The sequence below is a fragment of the Pygoscelis adeliae genome, unplaced genomic scaffold (assembly GCF_000699105.1).
Source record: "Pygoscelis adeliae isolate BGI_AS28 unplaced genomic scaffold, ASM69910v1 Scaffold171, whole genome shotgun sequence".
NCBI classification, from domain to species: domain Eukaryota; kingdom Metazoa; phylum Chordata; class Aves; order Sphenisciformes; family Spheniscidae; genus Pygoscelis; species Pygoscelis adeliae.
Genome location: NW_008824186.1, coordinates 823383 through 848321, shown reverse-complemented (window position 1 = coordinate 848321; position 24939 = coordinate 823383). Strand labels below are relative to the sequence as shown.

General features: G+C 38.3%; 1 protein-coding gene across 2 annotated transcripts; it reads left to right on the top strand.

Moving 5' to 3' along the window:
* The first annotated feature begins 600 nt into the window (after nt 1–600).
* BTBD10 (BTB (POZ) domain containing 10) lies at nt 601–24939 on the top strand. 2 transcript variants are annotated; one of them, XM_009334487.1, is made up of 8 exons: nt 601–660; nt 14558–14751; nt 15423–15708; nt 18519–18621; nt 19383–19503; nt 20628–20825; nt 22219–22329; nt 23820–24939. In XM_009334487.1, exons 2-8 carry the CDS (start codon nt 14598–14600, stop codon nt 24128–24130), a joined length of 1284 nt encoding a protein of 427 aa, XP_009332762.1. In that variant the 5' UTR covers nt 601–660; nt 14558–14597; the 3' UTR covers nt 24131–24939. The 2 variants fall into 2 exon arrangements, with proteins under 2 accessions (XP_009332762.1, XP_009332760.1); XM_009334485.1 differs by lacking the exon at nt 601–660 and adding an exon at nt 1347–1505.

Below are 24939 nucleotides of genomic sequence, written 5' to 3'. Positions count from 1 at the left end.
GAAAGTTGAGTATTTCCTGTAATTTTAAATAAAATGTGTTTTTCCTTTCTTGACTCTATATGGACACCTGACCATATGAGTCTTCCAATCAAAGTGTGTTTAATTATAGAAACGGTAACAGGAAAAAAAACCAACACTGTGGTGGAGATCGTGTGCTTGGTATAAAATCTGTTTTCTTTGTTAGAACTGAACATGAAAGAAAAACTCGTATGCAACTAACATTTTCAAGACGCTTGTTCTCTACCAGTCCCCTGTTATAAAAAATATTGGGTCTAAATTTAGCTAAGATAATCTAAATTTGTCAGAAGAACTTTTCTATTTTTCATTATGAGAGGGACTTTTTATTTGAGAAGCAACTTCGTTTTAAAGAAGTCTCAATTCCTTTGGGGCTCACTTCCAAAAAGTATAAGTTTCATTGAATGTAAGAGAAATATAATTAAGGGGGGGGAGGAGATACGATGTTTCTAAAATATTTAGCTTAAAATTTTAGAGAAACATAGTAGGCTTATCTTTCCATTACTTAGTAGGCTTATCTATCTGTAATTCAGTTTTTTCCAGATGCTGTACAATCATCAGCTGTTCACTTGTGGCTACTTTTTCGTTTTTGTAACCAGGTCATTCTGAACTATACAGCTCTCTTGACACAGGTGTCACTTATAGGTATGACTTGAACACCAGTCATTTAAGATTGGCTATCTTTATTGACAGTCACAAGGTTGTTTTATCTATGAGTGAATTTTAGTCGGAGTTAAACATAATATTGGATCCCAGTCAAGGAAGGGTAGGCTTATATTGTCTATTTTTCTATTAAATTTTTGTGACTTTTCTGCAAAAGTCAGTGAAACTGGACTACACTGAGTGTTTCTAAGGATTGCTGTTGATTCCATTTTGGAGTAAGGACTCAGATACAACTTCGTTAATCTTAATTCTGTTTTCCTCTTGGGCAGCCATTCAAATTGTAAACCTGTTGGTCTCCTACAGTTGGGATCTTTCTTTGAATTAACTTTATACATTTGAAAGAAAATTATGATGTATTTGCCTTGTGTTTTATAACCAGTGACTTTGCTGTTTGGACACAGTGAAATTAATTGTGGCAAAATTGAAGTTGTCTACCAACATTTACAGAACTATCTTTCTTATAATAAAATAATCTTTTTAGCGCAGTTATCAGCAAAATGTATAGAATATTATTGTCATGCAATTTAGAAGTTGTGCTTCAGTATATCCTATTTTCTGTAATCTTTATTTAAAAAACCAAAACCTAACAACACTAAATTCTGCATGTCTGATTTTTTTTTTTTTCTGTGTGGCATTATTTAAAGGTAAACACTGCTCTCTTAATGTAGGTTGTGAGTGCTGCATGTGTGCTTTTCAGAGCAGTAGTGTGAGGAAGCTGGCAGTGGAATGGCAGGACGGCCTCATCCTTATGACAGTAACTCCAGTGATCCAGAGAATTGGGATCGGAAATTGCATAATAGACCTCGTAAACTTTGTAAACATTCAAGGTAGGTGCTATGTACCATCTATTGCATCTCAAAAACTACAATAAAAGTCCATTCTAAAGGCTACTGTATCTGGTTGTGGCAAGTCCTGTCATAAATTTTGTAGTTCTTTGTAAAAGGAACTCTTCTTAATTCGTTAAAAAGATATTTTCGAACCTAACTGATTTGTCAGCTTCCCTAATCTGTGGTTAGATTTGTTTTGCCGTGGGTGGGATTGTAGTCTTTTTTTTTTAAAACTAAATGCCTTGTGTGCATATCAAGACACCAGTTGAGTGACTAAATATATGAATTTTTTTGGGGTGCTTACTAGGAGTTACTTCCTGTTCATCACTTTTTAGTTGTTGATACTCTCTGTTAAGTAGCATACTTAAAATATGTGCAACTTGTTCACGATGATAAGTAATAGCTGCTTGCATGCAAGTGTCATGCTCTATAGCACTTACTTTGTAAAGCTGTGTCAGATCTTGTTTTTGCCTGCATCCCTCACTGTAAGAATGTTTTTTTTAAATGCTTCTTGATTGGAAGACATTATGAAGTTAATTAGTGTTTTTCCAGCATATAGTGTTCAAAAATGAACTAAGCAAAGCAGTTGGTCACCTGGCAAATGTATGTGAAGAAGCATGTTGCTGGAAATATATATAAGCATCCAAATATGTGTGTATCTTCCAAGTACTTTGCCCTTTTAGAAGTGCTAAATATAACTAAAACATCTCTGCTAGCTAGCTAAAATTGTTAGTGATTTAAGCTTTTCCACTTGCAAGATGATAGGAAAAGAGCTAAGGAGCACATTCAGTAACAGCAACTTAATTCACATTTTTATTGCATAGATTCAGATTAACTGGACTCAAGCGTTGCCCAAAGTATTCTATGGGCAATTGATATTGTGGGTTATTTTCCTGTCATTAAATCTTGGATAATTGTGAGACATCCAAGAGGGCAGGAAAAGAGTGCACCAATAATTAAAAGGCTCACAAGGAGACCCACATAATTATAGGCCTGTCTGTGATGTGAATAATGGAATGGTTAACACAGAACCGAAAAGGGTGGCTGCTGCTGCTGGTCAATATAGGCTTATGTATAGGCTATAGGTCAATAGGTCAATATAGGCTTATAGCTTTGTACAGTTGCTGTTTTTATTAAGATGAATTTTTATTACCAGATGAACTGGTAAGTGGTTGATCTGTGCTTCTCATTTAGGATCAAAACGTGGTGCAGTATCAGCAAATGAACAATATAGATATAATAGGGCATTGTACGCGAGTTGAGGACTGTTCACTGTCAGGTCTCGGAGTGTGATTGTAAATGGGTGATTCATTGCTGAGTCCAGTTCATGTAGTTCATCTCTGATCCCATGCTACCTCCCATGACTGGTGATCTGGAATAAAACCTAAAACTGATCTTGGTGCAGATGACCCATGATGGGGAGTGTTAAATAATGAAAAGGACTCGCTAATAGCATGTGATCTGAGTGGTTTGATAAACTGGGTGCAAATAACCATGCATTCTTCATATGACTAAATACAAAGTTAAACATTCAGGAACAAAGAATGTAGGCCGTTTTTGTAGACTACATCAACTTGCGATCATTGGTAGTATTGGCACTGTAAAGAACACTGTCTCAATGGGTAGTCAGCTGAACGTAAGCCTCCAGTAACATCATACAGTCAAAAGGGCTAATGCAGCTGCTGGATGTATAGTGGAGTTATTGGAAGTCTGGTATCAGCAGTTCAGGGAGGATTTGGATTAGAGGGGATTCTGAAGACACAGAAGTTACTAAATATCTTTCGAGACAGGGAAAACTCAAAGGTTAAATAATGACATCTTGATCAGTCTCTAAAGATCTTTGCAGAAACAGCATTATGATGATGAGCTTTAGTCAGTAGGCAAATTTTTAATAAAGTGTAGTAACTGGAAGCTGAAGCTAGGTAAATCCAGTCCAGACAGTGCACGTGTCTTACCATGTGTGGTCTGTTGTGGATTATCTATTTTGGGGAAGTGTTTAAATAAAAAGCTGTGCAGCTCTCTGAAAAGATTATTTGATCCTGATAGGAGTTAACTCAAGGAAGGCGATGGCCTGTGCCTTTCAGAAAGTCTGCTGTTGATCACTTCATACAATCTGAATTCAAGGTTCACACATCAGAAGGTATGAAATCTGTGCCACTAAAATAATTGAAGCTAAGTTGGATATATTTCTGGCAAAACACAGTTTGTGTTTCCAATAACATGCTGAACAGCCAGTGTTTTATGGAAGGTTTTAATCTGTATGGTGGGGATACAGTATTCAAGCTAACATCTGCTACCTGCGCGCCCCCAATAACATAGACCCATTTTGGAAAGCTTTGAGAATCCAACTAATAGTTTGAGGTCATAATATAATAAGGAATAAATTGAGGAGAAATATTTTGTTACCTTGTTCCATTGAGATACTTGATTACTTCAGAGAATCCAGTTATTGGAAAATAGCGTACTTTATTCAAAAGCCTAAACAAAATAATTGCATTTTGGGTGGCTGAATATAGACATATTACTATAATTTCTGACTTAATTGACACTTTTTCTCTAGACAAGTGAAAGTCTGTGTGAAAAATGCAGTGTGAGGGGAAAAATGCTTTTGGAGACATAAGGTTTAATGGTATAACTTGAACAGAACTGCTTTGTTAAAAGGTTTGAATACTGCAGTCTTATTTGTCTTGCACTTTCAAAATATGCCTTGTTATCATAAGGAAAAAAAATACTTCAGGTTTGAAAAGTGTAATGGTGAAATAAGAGCTTTATAATAAATCTCAACAAGGGAGTAATATTTAAGGTAGATGCTTAGCTTGTCACTTCTTGGTGCTTTGGAGTGTTTAATCCTCCAGCCTTAACATTCTTAAAATAGCTTAGATAATTTTCTAGACTCACAGAAAACATAATCTATGACTGTGAGCTGTCCTTCTGTGTGTAAGGCTTATGTGGCAGCAAGGATAGCCACGAGACTCAGCTCCCTTCACTGTGCCGTCTGTTTGAAGCAAAGGACGTGCGGCAAAACTGTCTAAGGGGGTGTATGTATTAAACAATTACACAGGTTAGCATTGTATCTTTTTCTTTCTAGTTTGGAGAGTGTCCAATTTTTGAAACTTCTGGCAAGTTGTACCATTGTTTTCTCTCCTCCTTTTTCTTACTTGTTCTGAGGTGGGCAATGTAACGGAAAACTCAGAAGGGAGAGATTCAGAAAATAAGGACCAAAAATATAATGCAAATGATTCCTGGTATAAATCCAAAGAGCCTGACAGGATAAAATTATATGGTGTTAAAGCTAACTGTAACTAACAATACAAACAGGCTTGTTTGACCAAGCTATTACAAAAGTCTTTGAGATACTTTTTATTTAAGTACCCGAATAAGACGGAAGAGAACTTTCAGGAACCATGTGTTGACTAAATGGTGGCTAAGGTTCAAGTAGATGGTCTCTAAATTCATATTTTCATTATTAGGTATTGCTGTTCTGTATTTTCTATGTAATTTTTTCATTGGTTATTAGCTTCCCACATGTAATTTCTCTATAGTGCTGTAGTTTTTGTTGTTGTTGTAAGACTTTAATTCTGTTGTACTAAGTGCTTTCTCTGGAGTTGTGGTGAAAAATTTGTGGCTTAAATTTGCCCTCTTACTTAAGATTTGTCCTGGATTTAATTTACTAAATCTGCTTCTGTTTTAGTCCCATTTGATAGGTCCTTGTTTGTTCATTCTATTTAAATAGCATTAGATTCAAAGTCCTGTCTGCCATACTGCATTAATGAACAAAATGTGGCTGTGCTGTGATTCTGTTGTCATGACACTTGAACCTCTTGAATCTTTGAAAATCTTGAACTTCTTTGAAAAAATTTCCATAGATGACGGGTTATTGTGCAGATGCTGAATGCTGAGAATTTTTTTCCGTAATATTATTTTTGCATCCTGGGAGGATGCATTCATGGGTTGTGAATGAAAGTGCGGCTTGCCTCAGCATTTTGTAAGTACATGAAGCATCCCCAGAAGGGTCCTTTTCTCATCTCTGGAATGATATCAAAATGTATAATCTGTTTTCTACTGCAGGATGGATTTTATTTCTCTTGTAAATTGGGTTTCTGCAGTTGAACATTTTATAGTATGGGGTAGGCCTACACAAGGCATGACAGGAAAATAATCAGGCCTACTTTCGCCATGGACTCAGGTCATAGTCTGTAAATTACTGTGCATCATCTGCTTTAAGTTAACTGCAAACATGCCTGCTCTTAATTGCAACCTGGTATTGGCAGATGAAGAGCTCTTCATTTAGATTTTATTGGCACCAGGATGTGAAGCCCTCAGAAGAAACTGAGATGGGCTGGGAAGAGATGTTCTTGGAATCTAGAAAAATGGGCTGCACTCAGTGATGGCTTTCAGAAACATCAGTCTACCATTCTTTTGTAAGGTATCTAAGGTATAGTGAGTGGTCTTAAACAGTTTTGGGTTGTTTTTTATTTTCTTTTTGACATCCTTCATTTCTGAAACATCAGTTTGTGAACACTGCTGAGAAGGAAAACTTACTGACTTTCTGTGCAAAAATCTGCACACTAAATCCAGCATACAAATGACCTTTTCCAAATATAATCAGGTATTATTTGTGGTGGACTTTGGCATCATGCAAAACTTGATCAGACCCAGACTTTTAACTAAGACACAAAGCACTTCAGAGGTGAAGCTATTATGTTCAGAACTATTATGCCCTAGAATTTTTGTGGACAACTCTCTTCTGCATTGCTGTCTGCTCCTTTCTGCTCTGAGAGTAGAAACTATAATGGCTAGATACAGGTCCAGTAAATGTTTGGACCCAGTTCTTTTGAATTTGAACTTCTGAAGCTGGTTTTTAATAGATGGAGGTACTTTCCAGTTCCAAGGAGGAGAATATGTTTCTGAGTTTCTTAAACTTTGATTTTTACCTAACATCCCATTTTGAAAATGGAGTAGGAATTGGTATATAAATAAAGGCAACAAATATTCTTTTGTGGAGGTCATGTATTTGGGTAGCTTGACAGAAGTTGTAAGGTGTGAATGTATGCCTACCTAAAGGTTAATTCCTTGCTGCTTGAAAAATCCCTTTGGCAACTGAACACTCATGGGATTTTTTTGTTGTTTCCTTCCTGAAATGGAATTGAATTACTAAGAAGTGTATTACTCATGATTGAGAGAGCCCTCTGAAGACCAAAATTATATGAATATTTAAGAATTTTGGAGCAGGAAAGTGTTCAGAGTTGCTGTGTTGAGCTGAGGGAAGGTCCTGTAGCACTCCGCAAATTAAGCAGAGAGAATTCTTTCTGAGGGCTTCCTTACTGAAGGTGGAGCCCCAAGTTAAGCGTGACTGCTGGACTGTGCTTCTACAAGATTTTGATGGATGCGTGTCCTGGCCTGAGGGGTAGTTTTGTGGGAATCAGGAGCTAATGCATCCATGGCATGTTCTTTCTACCTGAAATAGGAGTAAAGGAGAACAAAACATGCCAATTCTGCTATGGAGAGAAGACCTTGTATAGGGAAACAGTGCTGAAAGAACCTGGGTGCACTTGCGCTTGCTGCTGGTGGACTGTTCTATTGGAGGCAAAAAAATGCCTGAGAAAGAAGGTTTTTTTCCAGCATGCTTTCTATACAGCTTATTATAGCCATATCTTCCATGGCTTATTTTGAAGGGAAGAAAAGGCTTACAAGACTGTGATGGTTATTCTACCCCTGGGGCATGGGGAGGGTGGTTGTGTGAACCCTCGCAAGACCCTAAAACCAGGAGAAAAGTCACTGGCTCAGGTAATTGAAATTGTGTGAGCAGAAATTTTCCTTCCATGTCTAGAGAGCTGACTCTTCAGACTAGAATGCCGATACTGTCCTGCCTTTCTAATCACAAGTCTCTTGTTTTTCTTACTGACTTCCTTTTTATAAAAGCAGTCTTCTGCTGAACAATCCCCCTTGTTCCTTCAGCTTTCATCATATTTTAATTTCCACTCTACCGCTTATGACATCTTGATTTTTATTTGTTGTAAGACTTGCTTTTGAACTATTCCTCCAGTGTATTGTGGCTCCTTAAAACAGCCTACAGACATTCTAAAAAGAATAATTTTAAAAAAGCTGTAGCATAATGCTTACTTATCCTCCCCCAAAGAAAAAACCTTTAGAAAATTTTATGCTGACACGTGTATTAACTTGCTTTGTTGCTTTTTGTGCTCGGTGGGCTTGACTTGTTGTCAAGCATTTGATGACCTATTGATGTGAAGATGCACTACATCAGGACTTGGTGAACTGATTTCTGATCAGTAAACATACTGATTAGTATAATTACATACTAATATTTAGATTGTCACAAAGCGTAGTACATTTTTCCTGGCTTAAACTTGCTGGGAAGAGGGATGTTTGTAGTTAAAAAATGGAGGCTGTGCTGCCTTGTTCTCAAAAGGCTATTGCTGTACCTGCTTATGAACTCAGTGAAAGGTGAATTCAAATTTTAAATATTAATCCAGGCAGACTTTACAGGAACAAATTAACTGTCCCCTGAAACTTGCACGGATTTGTCTATCTTGAATGATCACGAGCACAAATGAGAGATGTGACAAGAGAAAGTTAGCAATAACCTTTTCAGATGTGGTGTTTGTGTGCTGAAACCCGACAAGCTGGCAGGACTAGAAATAGCTTCGCAGATGGTACTTGGCACGGTACCGAGCAGCTCTCCTCTCGCACACTCCCCACCCTGCCTGTCAATCGCGGTACCCAATGGCTGCTTAGGGATGGGGAAACGGCAAGTATGAATTCAGCTCACAGGAGGCTGCGAGGTCAGACGTCAGTATTGCACTACGCATGGCTGAGTCAGTGACTGTTAGAAATTGAATTGAATTAATATCTAGAGGGGTTTGCGTCTTTGAACACTTAATGGACTGTATAGCTACAATCTCTTACCCTTGAGGGGAAGATGATGGAGGAAAAAGTAAGGCTCGCTGATGGTGCAGTGAACTACTGAAGAAATGATGGAAATATCAAATATGCTGAACTTAACAAGTAATGCCAAAGGATGCTGATCTGGCTTTCAAAGCTGCCTTCTTGGAAGGAACAGAATTCCTTTGTGCTCTGATTTCAAAATTATTTCCATGCTTTTGTGTTTCCTCCCTGATAGATACAAGAGGAAGGTGCGTATCCGTTAACAGGAATAATCTGTGGGCATTATTCAGGAGAAGAATGAGGAAAAGGAAAAGTACTGTCCTTTGTGTGCACTGGTCAATTGAAATGTCTGCTGACAAAGAACAGACTTCAGGGGGAGGAAGAGGGGCATAAGCATTGTCATTGTGTAAGTCCTAGCAATATGAGCAGAGCAGATTTCTTTTCTTCTAAAGCCTTTTAGCATTATATCTGTAACTTAGTGTATAGATAAAGCTCTATATCCCTATTCTACAAGTGTTGATTATGTGAATCATCCTAGGAAAGGATTGGAGCTAAGTTTATATTTTAAGAAGAGTTAGTTAATATAAGTTTTAGAAGATAAAGGGAGGAAAAAAGGGTAAAAATCTTCGTTAATATTCCACTGCTGCGTCCTTTTCATTTAGATAAGGTTTTGGGGTGGGTTTGGGCGTAATAAGTATATTGGTTTAGCACCATAATTCTGTGTAGACAAGAGCCTGTTTTATAAAATAAGTATGTTTTTTGGCAGTATTCAGTAGGATGCACATGAAGTTTTTGTATTGGAATACATGCTAATTGTTTTAGCAGTAGAATTAATTCCCTTTAATGACTTCCTTTAATTAATAGTAATATATTCAAAGCAATATGTTGTTATGTATAAAGACAAACTGAAGCTCTCCTTCCACAGATGACTCCAAAGCATCATTAAATTGAAGAGCATTTGCATTTTTTAAAAACAGCTCTTCCCTTATACCAAAAATAGGAAGCCTACCAGTATGACAAGTGTGCCATTTTGATGGTGCTCTTTTTCTTCCTTTGCATCATATTAAATAGGTTTGCTTAAATAAAGCCTTGAGCTTATTTGGTTTTCTTTGTGAGGCAGCTGCTTTTAAAGAAAATGCCTCTTCCCTTTACAAATGCAGAGCTTCCTTGATACCTGACTGAGGGGGGGGGGGAATTCTATTACTGACCTAAGTTCTTGAATGGGTGCTGTGCTAGTGTCCCAGTGTTCCTTTGGAGCCAGGAAAAACCGTATATTGAATCTGTGAAGATTGTCTAAATATACCAGTATTCATAGGGTTGGGTGTTCCCCCCCCCCCCCTTAGGAAAGTAATTGATAAAGCAAGACTCTCTTACCTTTCCTTTATAAACTTTTCGGTACTAGATGGTCTACATATATGGTGCTTTTTCCAGTTTTAGTGAATGAGGAAATGAGGCTGTGGGTTTAAAATGTTGGATTTTTTTCTCTCTCTTACAGTTCTATAAAATGCAGTATGTTATTAAGCGCGCAGGAGAAAATTTTGCTTATAGGCTTGGTGTTGTGCCTCAGTCATTGCCCATGGTTTCCACAGCACAGTGCGCAGCTGGTAGTCATCGGCTGGGAAATTAATTGAAAGTTGACATTGCAAATACTTCTTTTCAGAGTGAGATAGAGATCTGAAACTATAATGACTTTCTTGGAGGCTTGAAGTAATGCACTGTGCAGAGCACCATTGACTGTTGTAGGCTGAAATTACAGATTAATATAGTATGGCAGCCAGATGCCGCATGAGACCAAAGGCTTCCTGGCACTTTTAATTATCAGCGGTTCACTGCTGTTTGAGAAGTACTGGTGTTTTATCTGGTCTGCATAATGCTTCTTTGAACCACAATACTTCCTAACAGTTTGCCTGTTCTTGCAAATGGGGCAGCTCTGTTTTTGTTGGTCACTTTCCCATTGCTGTAGGTAGGTAGCTGCGTCAACACAACTGTGGAACTCCCTAGTGAATGCCAGTTTGGCTTGCCTGCATCGCTGGGGACAGGTTTGTAGTTAAAGCTCCATTTTCTACAAACGTTGGGACTTCTTGAACAAAATGCACTGCTCAGTCTTAGTTAGCAACATAAGAAATCAGTATTTTAAAACTATGGAGAGAGTGAGTGAATGTTTTGGTCGTAGTAATGCATGAAATAATGTAACTCCTAACAAGTTTTGCATTGCTGGTGTGGAGCAAAGGGTTTTTGCATTTCCCTGCAGAAACAACCTCCTGTCCCCAGTGGCTTTGTTGGCGGGGGGAATTATATTGTTAACAAGTCCTTCTATCAAAAAAATCAAAATTATTTGGTAGTTCTGCTGCCTTCATTTTTTTGAACACTTGCAACTTCTTCTGAAGCCTCTTTACAGGAAAATAGAAGACCAGGTGGTCTTTCATATGTACTGGCCACAGATGTAGCTCCTTTTTCAGCCTAACTGATACAGTAGCTCAGTGACACAGTTTTCCTAGTCAAATATTGCAGAGTAAAGCCAGTGACTGTCTCTTCTGACATGCTAGATTCCACCTCTTTATTTTTTCTTTGTTCAGATCCAAACTCATTTTAGTTGTCTTGTTTATTGTAGAGCAAAGTTGTATTTCAGTGGTAGTATTTATCTGAGTACACATGCTGTTGAACAAATGGAACTTCAGATTTTGTCAAGTATATATCCAACAGATCAAAGAAATATTTTTTTTGTGTACTGTGACTCAACAGTGATGAGATTTAAGATTGACATTTTAGATGGCTGTTATTAAGATGAGGGAAGATTCATGATTCAGATGGTGCTGTCTCAAGCCAAACGTCCTTGAATTTTCAGAAATCTTCCAATTTTGGCTTGCATCTTGCATCTTCTGGCTAATAGATAATGTGCCAGTCTCACAGTTAGCATTAATCTGTACATTAAAGGGAGGAAAGTACAACACAGAAGCGGAGCAAATGAATGGTGTGCCCCCCTGCAATTTGAACAGCTCTTTGAAATTATTTACTGATGTATCTGTTTCAGAAACAATTGATTTAATATTTAAGGATCCTGTCCTCCTCCAGCTGGCAGCCTCTGCCTCTTTTCGTAGTGCGGTGTGCTGAATTGATGGTTCATGTGTCCGTGCTGCGAAGGGATGGACATGGCTGGCAGCCGGAGACACGTTAATCTCTGCACGCTGCCCCTCTCCTCCCAGGCTTTCTGGCTGTATGTACCGAGGTAGAAGTAGCCCCAGTTCCGATACTGGGAAGGTATAGCTGGAACAGTCGTGCCTGGCGTGTTTAGTCCGTAATTCAGATGTGACTAAGGAGGAGGTACAATGCCAGCTGAGTCAGTGTCACTTCCTGTAGCACCTGTTTTTCTCAACTTGTGTAAAGAGATTATTAACTAGGGCTTGCCCTACTTCGGTGTGAGCTCTGCATCACTGCTTAGAGGGTAATGTGGCTTTAGATAGTTTTCTGGATTAAGAATCGCATTTTAATTGCCTTCTCTGTTAAAGGGTAATTCATGTCTGCTCTGCTTCAATGTGTGATAAGCCTGCATATCCTTTTGGTTCAGTGGTTCAGTTTCATTTTCTAATGTGTTTCCCTTATTTAAAGCAACTAGAGTGCTTTAGCTGTTGAGAAATAGTGAGTCATACATTTTGATACTATGAAATGTGGCACCTGCAAAACTCTGGTTTCTCACAGCATGGCTAGAAATATTATCAGGGCTAGGATCAAAGCACTGCTTTAACAAAGGCCTGATCACATGTGGCTTTATTAGGATTTGCTGAGATATTTTGTCACAGGACTGCTATGTGTGTGTTTGAGTACTCCACGCACGTACACAGACACACACACACACTCACCCACCCCCTTTGTGGGATAGTTGGTTGTAACATGATGTGCAAATATAAACACTTTAGGGGCAGAAGAGATAGAGTTGTTTTTTGTTTTTTTAAGTTTGACCATTTCTTGGGAAGTTTAGCTGTAGTAGTAATGAATATCATCATGTATAAATAGGGGTCAGACTTTGGTTTCAAGTTAGATTTTAATTATAGGCTGCAATCCACATTTCTGATAATTTTTGGGCATATTTTGTACCTATTAAAATGCGTATGTTTTGTATGCATTTATACATATGTGGAAGAAAAGGTGCAAAGGTTTTCCTAAATTGTTGATGTTCTTGAAAGGAAGGTTTGCAGATCTCACTCTTGCAAACTTTTGCATGTTTCACTTTCATAATACAGAATTTACCTTTCTCTATTAGAGAAGTAAAACAAGTAAGAAGACACGTTAGCCATGCTGAAATGCTATATATCTTAATACATTCAGAATTGCATTGGAAGTCCTGAGGAAAATTCTATTTCCTTTTAATGAAAGTGGTTGGATCATCTTTATTCTTGGGCTGTAAATCTGAGCATTTCCAGCCATAAGCAAGGTTTGCAGTTCTTTTACCTGATTCAATAGACCTTTGGCTGACTTCACATCCTAAAGATGCATGTCTTATTGCAGCATATTTTAAGCTTGGCAGGAAACAGTATTGCAGTAGGTTCTCTCTGCACCAAACTTTCTGCTTTATCGGATACAAGATCCTTCCCTCATTCAAATGGGGTGGGGAGAAGCTTGTGTTCCTTAGCTGAGAGGTGTATTTCTTATTCTTTGCATTGTGCTAATACTCACTTTGTGCCAATGTAAACTGCATGAGATCTATCATAGCCTTTTTGTTCTGATTTAAGCTCCTCTTCTTATCGGTCACTGAAACCTGAAGCTGAAACATGTCATGCTAGATGTTCAGTTTTTTGAATAGGTTTTTTTTTGTCGTTACTTCTAAGCAACTTAAAAAGAGGACATTTTGCTCAACTTGTTTGTACAGTTCATGCTTTTAAAATTTGTTGTGCTTTTCTTAGCTAGGTCATCATTCTTACCTCTTTGTGTTCTTGAATCCTACAGCATTCCTAGCAGTCATATTTAAGGTCTCTTGGTAAAAGTTGTGGGATTTGCAGGCTGTGAGCAAGTGGGGCATTGAGGCTCCTGTGGGAAATTATGACCCTTCTTTGTCTGTCAGACCTTGTAGTCGTGCAGATGTCTGTCTCGGTTATCCAGTACCTGAGGCTTTTGGAAAGTTCATCAGTTAAACCCATAAATAAGGTGTGTTGTCATGTCCATGCTTGAAATGCAAATAGCAAAGGAACTGATTTAGGAACTCCAGTGAGGTGTAGGGACACAGATATGTCTGTGCTGTCCTCATATAAAAAATTCTGTTTTAAAGAGCGCAAATAAAAAGCGTATTTTTAGTAAAATTCAACAATAGTTGTTGCAAGTTGATACTTAATTTTTAGATAGTTTCTGAGAGTACTCGATCTTTAAACTGACTGGTTTTGTTGGTAGGTTTAATAATTAATTGCAAAATGTAATCAGTATCTTAATTTAAGGAATGTAACATAGCAATCAGTCTAAAAAATCTTAACCTGTTAATTAAAATTTGTTAGTTTAGAACAAATGTCCTACTTGTTACTGACAGTGCTGTAGGTCTTGGCTTTAATAATACGGTTCATATGTTCGCTGGCTGGGTTGTGGTGGCTTACTATTGTTCTGTCTGAGAGTAACTGAAAATTTAAAAAACGTTCAGAAATAAACCCTTGGCTGGTGTGTCTCGATGTACCAACTAGTTTAAGGCTGACCACCTTTGTAAAGGGCAAGTTGCAATAAAAGTGAAGTCAGTACTAAAAGCCTGTGCTCTGAGAAGGGTTTTCCAAAACAGGTTTCACTAGAAAAAAATACTCCTAACTTTTAATTTTATGGTTCCACTAGAATATTTGATTTAACAGTAAGAATAAAAATAAAATGCTCAATTGTATTTGACTTACCTGTTCTGGAAGGGATTTCTGTGAATACAGGTTCACAGGGAGACTCAACTGATCAGGCAGTGTCTCTGTAGATCACACAGCAATAAACAGGTAATTCTTGCTGTCTGCTTAATGTTCCAAGTTGTTGTTCATGTTTGTAAATATAAACATGAGTACAACAAAGAAAATGGAGGTGGATAATATTAATCTTCAAAACATGTACATGGAGTGTGAATGCCTTTAAAATTTAAATGTATAATGCTTCTGAAATTTTGAAATGCTGAATGTTTCTCTTATTTCTGTTTTCAGCACCTCATCTCGTATTGCTAAAGGAATAGACTACACAAAAATGAGCCTCCACGGTGCAAGTGGTGGACATGAGAGATCAAGGGACAGACGCAGATCAAGTGACAGATCTCGTGACTCATCCCATGAAAGAGCAGAATCTCAGCTCACTCCATGCATCAGGAATGTTACTTCGCCAACAAGACAGTATCATTCTGGTGTGTTCAGACCTATAGTATTTCAGGATTAAAATTCTTAAACTTAATTACTGTTTTGTTAAAAGAATACAATAAAAAGCATTGTTTATTGATGCTACAACATACAGATTTCTTACACGTACCCTGGGCTGGGAGTACCCTTTTTTGATAGGTCATAACTTTTTCTTCAGTCTGCAGTGTGTATTCCTATGTGATGCTCTTATTTAGTTCAAATCACAAGAACAATCTAATTTTTCTAAGAAGATAATTGACTGAACACTTCCCCTTTACTTGGTAGGGTTTAGGTATTTAGAAATATAGGAAACACTTTTTTTTAAGTGACAAAACTTGGTTTGTTTCTTTGAACTACAGCACTAAACACCAGCTGTGATGCATAGCTTCTATATTATGTTTAGTTGCTTTTTCAGTACTAGAACACTAAATTTTTGTTGTAAAGGCTTTGGGGTGACAAGGTGGCTTTGATGTCTAAGTGGTAGAAACTTCAGGATATCATATATGGACAGTTATTTTTGAAGGTTTCTTTAACTAGAATAGATTTAATTGAAAGAATTTGTACTTAACTTAGCAAGTTGCTATGTTTTGTGCCTGGAAAGACACAAACTGCATAGAGCGCATGTAAATCTATAATTTCATTTCCTGTTTTTTCTCCTTCCACCTCGTCCCCACTTAAGATCGAGAAAAGGATCATAGTTCGTCTCGACCAAGCAGCCCTCGTCCTCAGAAGACTTCCCCTAACGGTTCCATTGTTAGCATGGGGAACAGCAGCAGAAACAGTAGCCAGTCAAGTTCAGATGGGAGCTGCAAGGCTGGTGGGGAAATGGTATTTGTATATGAAAATGGAAAAGAGGGAGCTCGGAATCTAAGAACTTCTGAACGAGTAACACTCATAGTGGACAACACCAGATTTGTTGTAGATCCTTCTATCTTTACCGCACAACCTAATACAATGTTGGGCAGGTTTGTATCTTTTTTATTTCTGTAATCTCTAACTGTAGAAGAGAGCCATAAATGCTTTGTAGATATTAAAACTGTTTAAATAGCTGTTGAATTCATATTGCTACAGCTGATCTGCTAATGTTTAATATTATCAGTTTGCAAAGGTTTTTAAGTAAAAATCAGATGTAAGTTCTCCTCTGTGTTTGGCAGAGATGCCGGTAGATGTCTGTTGCCTAGAGAAAAAAGAGTTCATAAGTAAATTAACATTTCATGATGTACTCATTTCCTTCTATCTTGCTGGGCATTGCTTCTGAATTCAGTCTGCCTCATTCCATCTCTTGTTTTTAAAGCTAGTTGCTTCATAAAACAAAGTAGTGAGTATAGATAGTCTCTTTCAAAATAGCAAGGAGGAAAACCTTGAAGGAATTTATTTTGCTTAATGGGCCTACCCTGACAACATTCAAGCTCAGCACATTTATCTTCTGAAATGCTTTTTGGACAGGGGAATATCGAAGAGTCAGTGTAACAGATCAGAGCCTCTCAGCAAAGACACCTAACACTCAAAATGGTCAATAGTTGAATGAAAGTCCACAATATGTGGGTATATTTTCTGTAGAAACTATAATGAGCAACATATTTAACATGTTTACTTGGTCAAATACTGGCTAGTTTTGCATTTTCCAAATGTAGAGAGTGCCACTTCCAAACTTGCGGCAAGAAAGAAATGAAGATTTATGTCTGTGTCACTTTGGATTTGGCTTTTTCATTACAATGTGGCTGCTTCTCAGCCCATAAGGATATAATAATATTTTAAATACATATATATAAAGCTATTTGCCAAAGTACAGGTAATAACTATGAGTAAACAATTTCTGCTTTGTTTAAATCACTACTGTTTGGGAGAAATAGTACCTTGGTTCCCTATTTTGTGAAAAGGCAGGGGGAAGAATTACAGAGAAAGCAAAAAACGCTTCTCTGTGTAAACAGTAAAGGGAAATAAAGAGAAGTAATCATTAATAGAATTAAATCGTTGATGTAAGGCATTTGTATATGTGTAATACATGCATACATGTGTACATGTAAAGATCCAGACTAACAAACTGGGGGTGTATCAATGTGAAGTTATGTGGTGAAACAGTTTCCTTTTTCATGCCCAGCCTCAGAGTTAGTGGTGCTGGCTAATGCACTAGATTTTTTTTTGTGTGTTGCTGAGTTATTCTCCCTTTGGGTTTGGTTCAAGGAACAAGCTTATTTTATCTTCTGCTAATTCAAAAGTAGGTTAATAAAGATGTGGAAATTCTGCTCTAAAATGCAAGTTATTTATAAACCCACTTTCCCCCAGCGTCAGTTCACAGGACACTAAACAGGAACAGCTTAGCTAGTATGTTCTGGGAGGTAAAAGTAACTATAATAAGAACGTATTATTTGCCTTAAGCCTATATCCTGTTAGACTGCCTTTTTCCTAAATATTATTTCTTGTCTTGAAGAGTGGTCAGAAAACGCATGTCAAATCATTAACTGAAAAAAGTTACTTCGTTCTCCATTATAAATGTGCACAGTACACCAACTCTGTTTCTTTGGGTTGTGTGTCTGAAAGCAAAGCTTTGCCTTTGGGGTATATTTGTAAATAAAACAAAGAGTAGATGGCAATACTTTCTGTAACCATAGGGTGTAATTCTGTATCACAGGTGTGTTTTAAAAAGTCAGCTTTTTTCCTGGTGATCTGTCCTGGTTTCGGCAGGGACAGAGTTAATTTCCTTCCTAGTAGCTGGTACAGTGCTGTGTTTTGGATTTAGGATGAGAACAAAGTTGATAACGCACCGATGTTTTAGTTGTTGCTACGTAGTGCTTACACTAGCCAAGGACTTTTTAGTTTTCCATGCTCCACCAACTGAGAAGGCTGGAGGTGCACAAGAAGCTGGGAGGGGGCACAGCCAAGTACATAACCGGGGGAAGGCGGGCGGGGGGGGGGGCCGCTGCTCGGGGACTGGCTGGGCATCGGTCGGCGGGTGGTGAGCAATTGTACTGTGCAACACTTGCTTTGTGTATTATTATTATTATTATATTATCATTTTATTTCAATTATTAAACTGTTTTTATCTCAGCCCACGAGTTTTTCTCACTTGTGCTCTTCCAATTCTCTCCCCCATCCCACCAGGTGGGGGGAGTGAGCGAGCGGCTGCGTGGTGCTTAGCTGCCGACTGAGGTTAAACCATAACATGATCTAATGGGATACTGTAGATACTGTTCAGGCCTTGCAGTTTTTGCCTTAGTGTAACTTTCCTTGCATCCTAGCAGGGAGAAATACACTGCACATGCTACCCTTAAGTATGGGTATCTTCAATCAGAATGTTATTTTAACTTTTGAATTAATTAAATCTTTTAAATGAAATTGAGGTGAGTTGCAGGTACTTGAACACTAAGTCCCGTTTCTTAAACTACCTCGAAAGTCTTTAAGTAATGAGAATTCCACAACAAAACCTGTTTTTCTGCTACATTACCCCACAAATGCCAAAGACAACTTTTTTCGGGTTCGCCCCACCTTTGGCACTGGCAGGAAACAGCCTGGTCTAACCTTTGTTCTGATTGAAGGCTATTGGCAAGTTAAGATTGAAAAATAAAACTAGACTTTCCTGAGTTACACTGCCCTTCTTTCTATTTTCTAGTAGTCTTGCTAAACATAAACCAAACTGAACAGTGTACATACATCCGAGATGGAATAGACTGTTTTTTCCCCTGCCATTTCAGTACAATTATTGACAGTTTACTTTTCAGATTAAAAAAAAAAAATAGTAAGGAATTCTAACCAAATTACTTTTATTCTTGAGCAGGATGTTTGGATCAGGCAGAGAACATAACTTTACACGTCCTAATGAAAAAGGAGAGTATGAAGTTGCTGAAGGAATTGGTTCCACTGTGTTTCGTGCTATTCTGGTGAGTTTTCTTTATGGAGGGGAAAAAAGGCAGGGGCAAGCACTGTGAGTATTAAGAGGCAGAACTTCTTTATTTAGCCTTACTTGGGTATCTGGACTTTGTGGGTGGAATAAATACTGCTTTTCTGTATTGTTCTCTAGAGGGGAAAAAATGTTTGATATGAAAACACCCCAAGGTTTTCTAGACATGTGCATGTGACAGCCAGAGAGAGAGAAAGCATGCATGAAATGAACCAAAAAACTACTGCCTGCCAGAAATGTGTTCACCTTCTCCTATGCATCTAGTTCACGTAGTTCAGATATATTCAGCACAAGAAGGGCTGAAATTACATGAAACAGAGTACTGGAAGTTAACTTACTGCAGGTAAGAGGAGAAAAGCAAACTTCAGTCTGAGAAGAAAATAGCCCCTTATGTATTTCATATCTACACAAAGAAGTAGAGCTGCCATACTGCTTTGTCAGCAGGATCAGAATAGCAAAAGCTAAGAGAAGTACAGATAAAAAACAGAATACATGCACCAAAATGATCAGTATTGATAGTTGTCACTTAAATAACAGTTTTAACCGGAGCTCACTGCGCTGGAAGCAGCTCAGAAAATTGATAAATTTGAGGATAATAAAATGAACAAAGTTTAACATATGTTGCTCTTTTACATTTTAGGGGGTTTGCTTGTGGAGAAAGCATCATAAATGAAATGATGAAATGTTTCTGTCAGTGAATGTTGAAGTGCATTGTGTTTTTTGTTTGCTGCACTACTATAGGATTACTACAAGACTGGAGTGATACGCTGTCCTGATGGGATATCTATTCCTGAATTGAGAGAAGCATGTGACTATCTCTGTATCTCTTTTGAGTATAGTACTATTAAATGCAGAGATCTCAGTAAGTACAGAATTTATTAAAATAATCTGAATTTTACAGACTAATTTAAGCAAATATATGGGGGTGGTTAATTCCAAATTGTGTCCTTTATTGAAGTAAGGAACATGGCTGATGCTACATGAGCAAAATCCATCCTTTTTTATCTCTTATATAATAAAGCTCCAAAGGCAATAGCTGTACATCTTTTGAAAAATAATGTTTCTGATATTTCAGTATCTGATACTCAAGATATTTTTCTGCTGTGGTCAGCTCTGTGGAATACTTAAACTCTATTGATGCATTTGCAGTACAGATACAGTAACATTAAGCGGTATCATTTTGCAGAGGAGAGGGAGGATAATTCATTCAACTCCTTGCTTAAGAGAATTAGGCTCTGTTGCTAACGAAAGTAGCACAGCTTTGCCGGCGGTGTAAGGCACGTGTTCCCAGTGTGTAGTGTCCCTTCAGCTCGTTCCTTCCCTCAGCACAGCCAAAGTTTTGGCCAATGTTTAAATGACCTGGCCTGTGCCTTTGGTTCCTACGAGCTCCTGGTGTTTGTGCAGAGCAGAGCCCGGTGCAGGGCCAAGCTGTGGCATGCCAGCTGTGAGATCTGCGTGGGGCACCTGTGCCTTCACCGGCAGTGCCGTGACCTCACGGCGTGTTGCCTGCTGAGTCACACTCTCAGCGCACGTTGTCCTTAGCGGAAGGATTTAGCAGCTCATGCTGTGAGGGTTTTGAGAGGCTTTGTTTTTAAGCTACTGCTTATGAAAAGTGGGTTGCATGCTCTACTTTTTCAGCAACTGGCTTAAATAAAGTTTCTTTCAGGAAGCCCGAGAGGGCTCTTACACGCAATTACTGAATGTTTAGCAGTAGTAAAACATGAAGGAGGTCTCCTCAAAGTCACTCCGCTGTCTGCCCAACATAATGTTAATATCTGCAGGACAGTCCTATTAGTTTGAACTTCTGGTGTGGCTTCTGGTAAACATTTGAAGAAGTTCTGATCTTACAGAAACTGATAGACTAAGTGTCTTTACAGCTGTCTGCAGTAAATACTACAAAATAAACAGAAGTGCTGTGTTTCTTATTCCTGCCTTCATTTCTTTACCAAGCTTTCAAATGTGCCTATGCTTAAAATTTCGTTCCAGGTGCTCTCATGCATGAATTGTCAAATGATGGTGCTCGCAAGCAATTTGAGTTTTATCTAGAAGAAATGATTCTCCCATTAATGGTAGCCAGTGCCCAAAGTGGTGAGAGGGAGTGCCACATTGTTGTGCTGACAGATGATGATGTTGTTGACTGGGATGAAGAGTATCCTCCGCAAATGGGAGAGGAGTATTCACAAAGTAAGTTTATTTTCATTGTTTCCACCAAGCCATGCTATGGTAGAGGTAGCAGTAAACGTGCTGATTTAACTTACCTGTACATAAGCACTGTTAGCAAAGTCTTTACAACATCCCTAATGCCTCACAAAAACTTAGTTTTCGTAGTTCTGCTTAATATTTTGCTTCACAGAAGCATATGTTGCATGTTACGTTCAAATCTAATGAAAAAGAGAAGCTAATTTTTATTATTAAGGTATTGTCAGTCAATGAGGGGGAAGAAAATACTTTTTCAGAAAGAGCTTGATGAGAAAAATGGATAGGAATCATGTTTACTGTGGGAGAACAACTAGAGGGGGTTTTTTTGGGGGAAAAAAAAAGTGTCTGTTACTATTTTGGAAGTATAACAGTTTTGTGTATAGATGAGTTAAAAGCACCTGTGAACGGACTGCCTTTCCCTGTGTCAGTGCTGTCCCTGTAGCTGAAAATGTTCCTTCAGTGTGAAAACTCAAAATTCAGGGTTTTGTGGGGGCATGTAGGAGCTTGAGATAATCTTTGTACTCCAGTAGTATAAAATCTTCTTAGAAGTCTTTTCAAAGTATTACAGGTTTTTGTTGTTTTGTTTTTTTCTTTAAATAAAAAAACAAAACAAAAATCACATTTTTTGAGAATGCAAACCTGCAGCTCTTCCTAAAGAAGGGAGGGTCGATGTGAATGTAGGTCAAATGTGGCTGTTCTAATGCAGTAACACAATTTTCTAGGACCTTTATGTCTCAAAGGTGTCAATTAAAAATACCCCCTACCCTAAGTAATTAGTTAGGCACACACTTGCCTTTTACATTTATACTTTTCATTAACAGCTGATTTGGATCTCTGCAGCTGTACGGGATTGATGGCCCCGGTCCCTTCTTTTAAGGTGCTATAATTGAAATTTCAAAGGTGTCCCTCTTGTTCTGCTTCACGAGCCTGGGTTTTCTGAAACCGCTTTGCAGATCTCTTACATAATGGCAAGCAGAATGGAAAGATTTTTTTTTTAATGTCTGCAGGAATTCCATCAAAAAGGGAAAAAAAATTGAGATGTCTTTCTTTGTGGAGGTGGGATTGGGAGTATATAATGTGGTTTGCTCTGTGAATTGTCCTATTGCATTCCTAAATCCAACAGAAAAACCCTAAGTGTATAAAACAGACTAAATTGATAGGGAGAAGAACACATGCAACCAAGCCGTTTCACAGTCCCTTCAGCCATTTTTCTCTGATTTCTGTTTTGGATATTTTGAGGAATTCTTGAGTCTCTCCCCTTATTCTGAAATAGAAATACTAGAGTAAAGCAAAACAGTGAAAAAGATAAATCTTTGTGTTTTAAGACTAGAAGTTTAATCTTTGAATACAGTTTTTCCTCATTAAAATGTATTTTTAGTTATTTACAGCACGAAGTTGTATAGATTCTTCAAATACATTGAAAATCGAGATGTGGCCAAATCAGTTCTGAAGGAAAGGGGGCTCAAGAAGATCCGACTGGGCATTGAAGGTAAGAGAAGCATTGCTAACTCTTTGGGGGGAAAAAGGTCTGCTGCACTTGCCTGCTTTACGATCGTCTCTGCCGTTGAAGAAATAAGGGTTGGTATTGTCTTTCCTAGTGATGTTAGATGATAAAACGGCCAGAGGGGGAGTGGTACCCAATAAACTACTGGTCCAGCTAGAAAACCCGATTACAGGCTCATGCCTGGTCTACAAGATGTGTCTAGCTGCCAGACTGTTTGCAATGTAACTTAGGTGGTTTCGACTGACTTACGACTTGCATCTCATGCCATTTGCCCTTTAGTTTTCACGCAAAGTCTTCTCCGTACTTTATTTGAAGTAATGATGCATTTTTACAGCTTTGTATATTCTGTTCTTGGTCTAGTGTCCTTTTCGGGGCTTGAAATGAAAAACTTCGTGTTAAGTTGCAGGTAAACATTTTCTTTCAGGAAATACAAAACTATCAAATGGATCATTGAAGTGCAAAGAAATATTAATCTGAAATAAACATCCTGTAATTCAGGAGGCCAATCTGTAAAATCTCAGCTCTGGGTTTGCAAAAGACAACTACATTAAGTAACCTTAGATTTTTATCGTGAATGTAACAACTGGGTTTCTTTGCATGTCATCTTCCTTCTGATTGTTGACCCAAATATTTAAAAATCCAGCCTTTATAATTTGCAGGATTTCTATCACTCACTCACCAAGTTGCCACAGTTACGTTTGCAATTTACCAACCAAAAGCAAATGCTTTTAACTGGTTGTGATCTCTAAAATAAGTTTAAGTTCAGCTGAACAAGGTGTGAGCCTTCAGACTGTGCCATTCAGCTAAACAAGAACTGGTTTTGTGCATAACATGGGCTAATACCAGATTATTTGTGCTGGCATTTCTTGCTTAGACAAAAAAACCAACTGTGACTAAACTTTAATGCTAGTGCCCCATAATAATATGTAACTTTCTAGTAATGAAAATTATTGCTTAGGCAGAGGGGAGAGATGACTTGAACACGGTGTCACCGGAACTGATAATTGGTCTAAAACGATGCATTTTCGTCATTTGGGGGAGCGGGGAGGAACGCGCTAGGATTCCACTTGGGAACTCAAACCACAGATCAGAGCGATGCTGTTCTCCACTTTTGAGGTCTCATTTCCCGCTTTCCAGGTCATAGTGTGTTAGAACAGCCGGCTGCTTTTGGCTCAAGGAAGGAGCACCTAGCTTTGCCTGTGACGTTTGGAAGAGTTGTCTGGTGGCAATATATTCACTATCAATGGCGCTGTAGCCTCTTTCCTCACAGTTTGGTTGGTAGTTAAACTGCTGGCTCTGTGTCCCCATGCATAGGTAACATTAAGGACAACACGATGGCATCTGCCTCCATTCAGGATGTTGATGGAGATGACAACTAATCTTCGCTGTGCTTCCACGTGCTGCCGTTTTGTAAAAGAAAACCCTGAAGTAAACAGTACAGGAAACGTTAACTTCTGCTGTACTCTGTTTCTTAGGTTACCCTACATACAAAGAGAAAGTGAAAAAGCGACCGGGCGGAAGGCCGGAGGTGATTTACAACTATGTCCAAAGACCATTTATTCGGATGTCATGGGAGAAGGAAGAAGGAAAGAGTCGGCACGTTGACTTTCAGTGTGTGAAAAGCAAATCTATTACAAATTTAGCGGCAGCGGCAGCAGATATACCCCAGGACCAGCTTGTGGTAATGCATCCTACCCCCCAAGTCGATGAGCTGGATATTCTGCCTATTCACCCTCCACCTAGTAACAGTGAGGTGGATACTGAGGGACAAAACCCACCGCTCTGATCTAGACTCTTACTAAAACAAAAGCATGCTACTTTGAAGTGACTCTGTACTCAACTCACACTGCACTGCAAATCCAGTTTTGTCCATTGTGTAACAGTGTTCAGGATATTGCAGTACGGGCCTTTGAAAAGACCAAAGGGAGTCCCCGATTGTTTTTGGAAGAGTACAGATCAAACGTCCCGGGGTTACAGTTACATACATGTATGTGTTTACCAGTAGGTTTGTGACATTGGTGATTTGTATGCCGGACTGTCCTCACTCTTAAGCCCATCAAAACCAATGGGATGCTGGTGGCTAGTTGTACATCAGTACTGTTACGCAGGGGTTAGAATGCAGAATTGGCATTGATAGTAGCACTTTACAAATGGTTGATAAATGGAATTTGAAGCCATTTTTTTATAAACGTGTTGCACAATACTAACAAAGTGCTTCTATCGAAAGTATTAACTGTAAATAGTTTTGCTCTGAATAGATTGACCCTTTTAGTGTATATGGTTGAGCACAAAACTACTTACTATTGGGTTTTTGGATTGAGGACATGATTCAATTACCCACGTAACATCTTGTTAAACTCAGAGTTCTTCAGTGAATTTTTTCACTTGTTTGCAGCGTGAGCCATGTTCAAAAATTGTGAACAACGGATAGGGGCTTTATCTTAAATTTTGCCTTACCTTAATCTGTTCACAAGTATTTATTTAATACATTTTTCATAAGTGTCACAAAATAGGAAAATGCAAATGGTTCATTCTTCATTTATTAATGATTGTAAACAAGTTTTCATGCAAATAAAGTTTCCATTATTTTAATGG

Coding starts and splice junctions, on each gene's coding strand:
- BTBD10 (XM_009334485.1), top strand. CDS start 1,405: ATGGCAGGACGGCCTCATCCTTATGACAGTAACTCCAGTGATCCAGAG. Junction 1,506..14,557: donor AAACTTTGTAAACATTCAAG/GTAGGTGCTATG, acceptor TTCTGTTTTCAG/CACCTCATCTCGTATTGCTA. Junction 22,330..23,819: donor GATCCGACTGGGCATTGAAG/GTAAGAGAAGCA, acceptor TCTGTTTCTTAG/GTTACCCTACATACAAAGAG.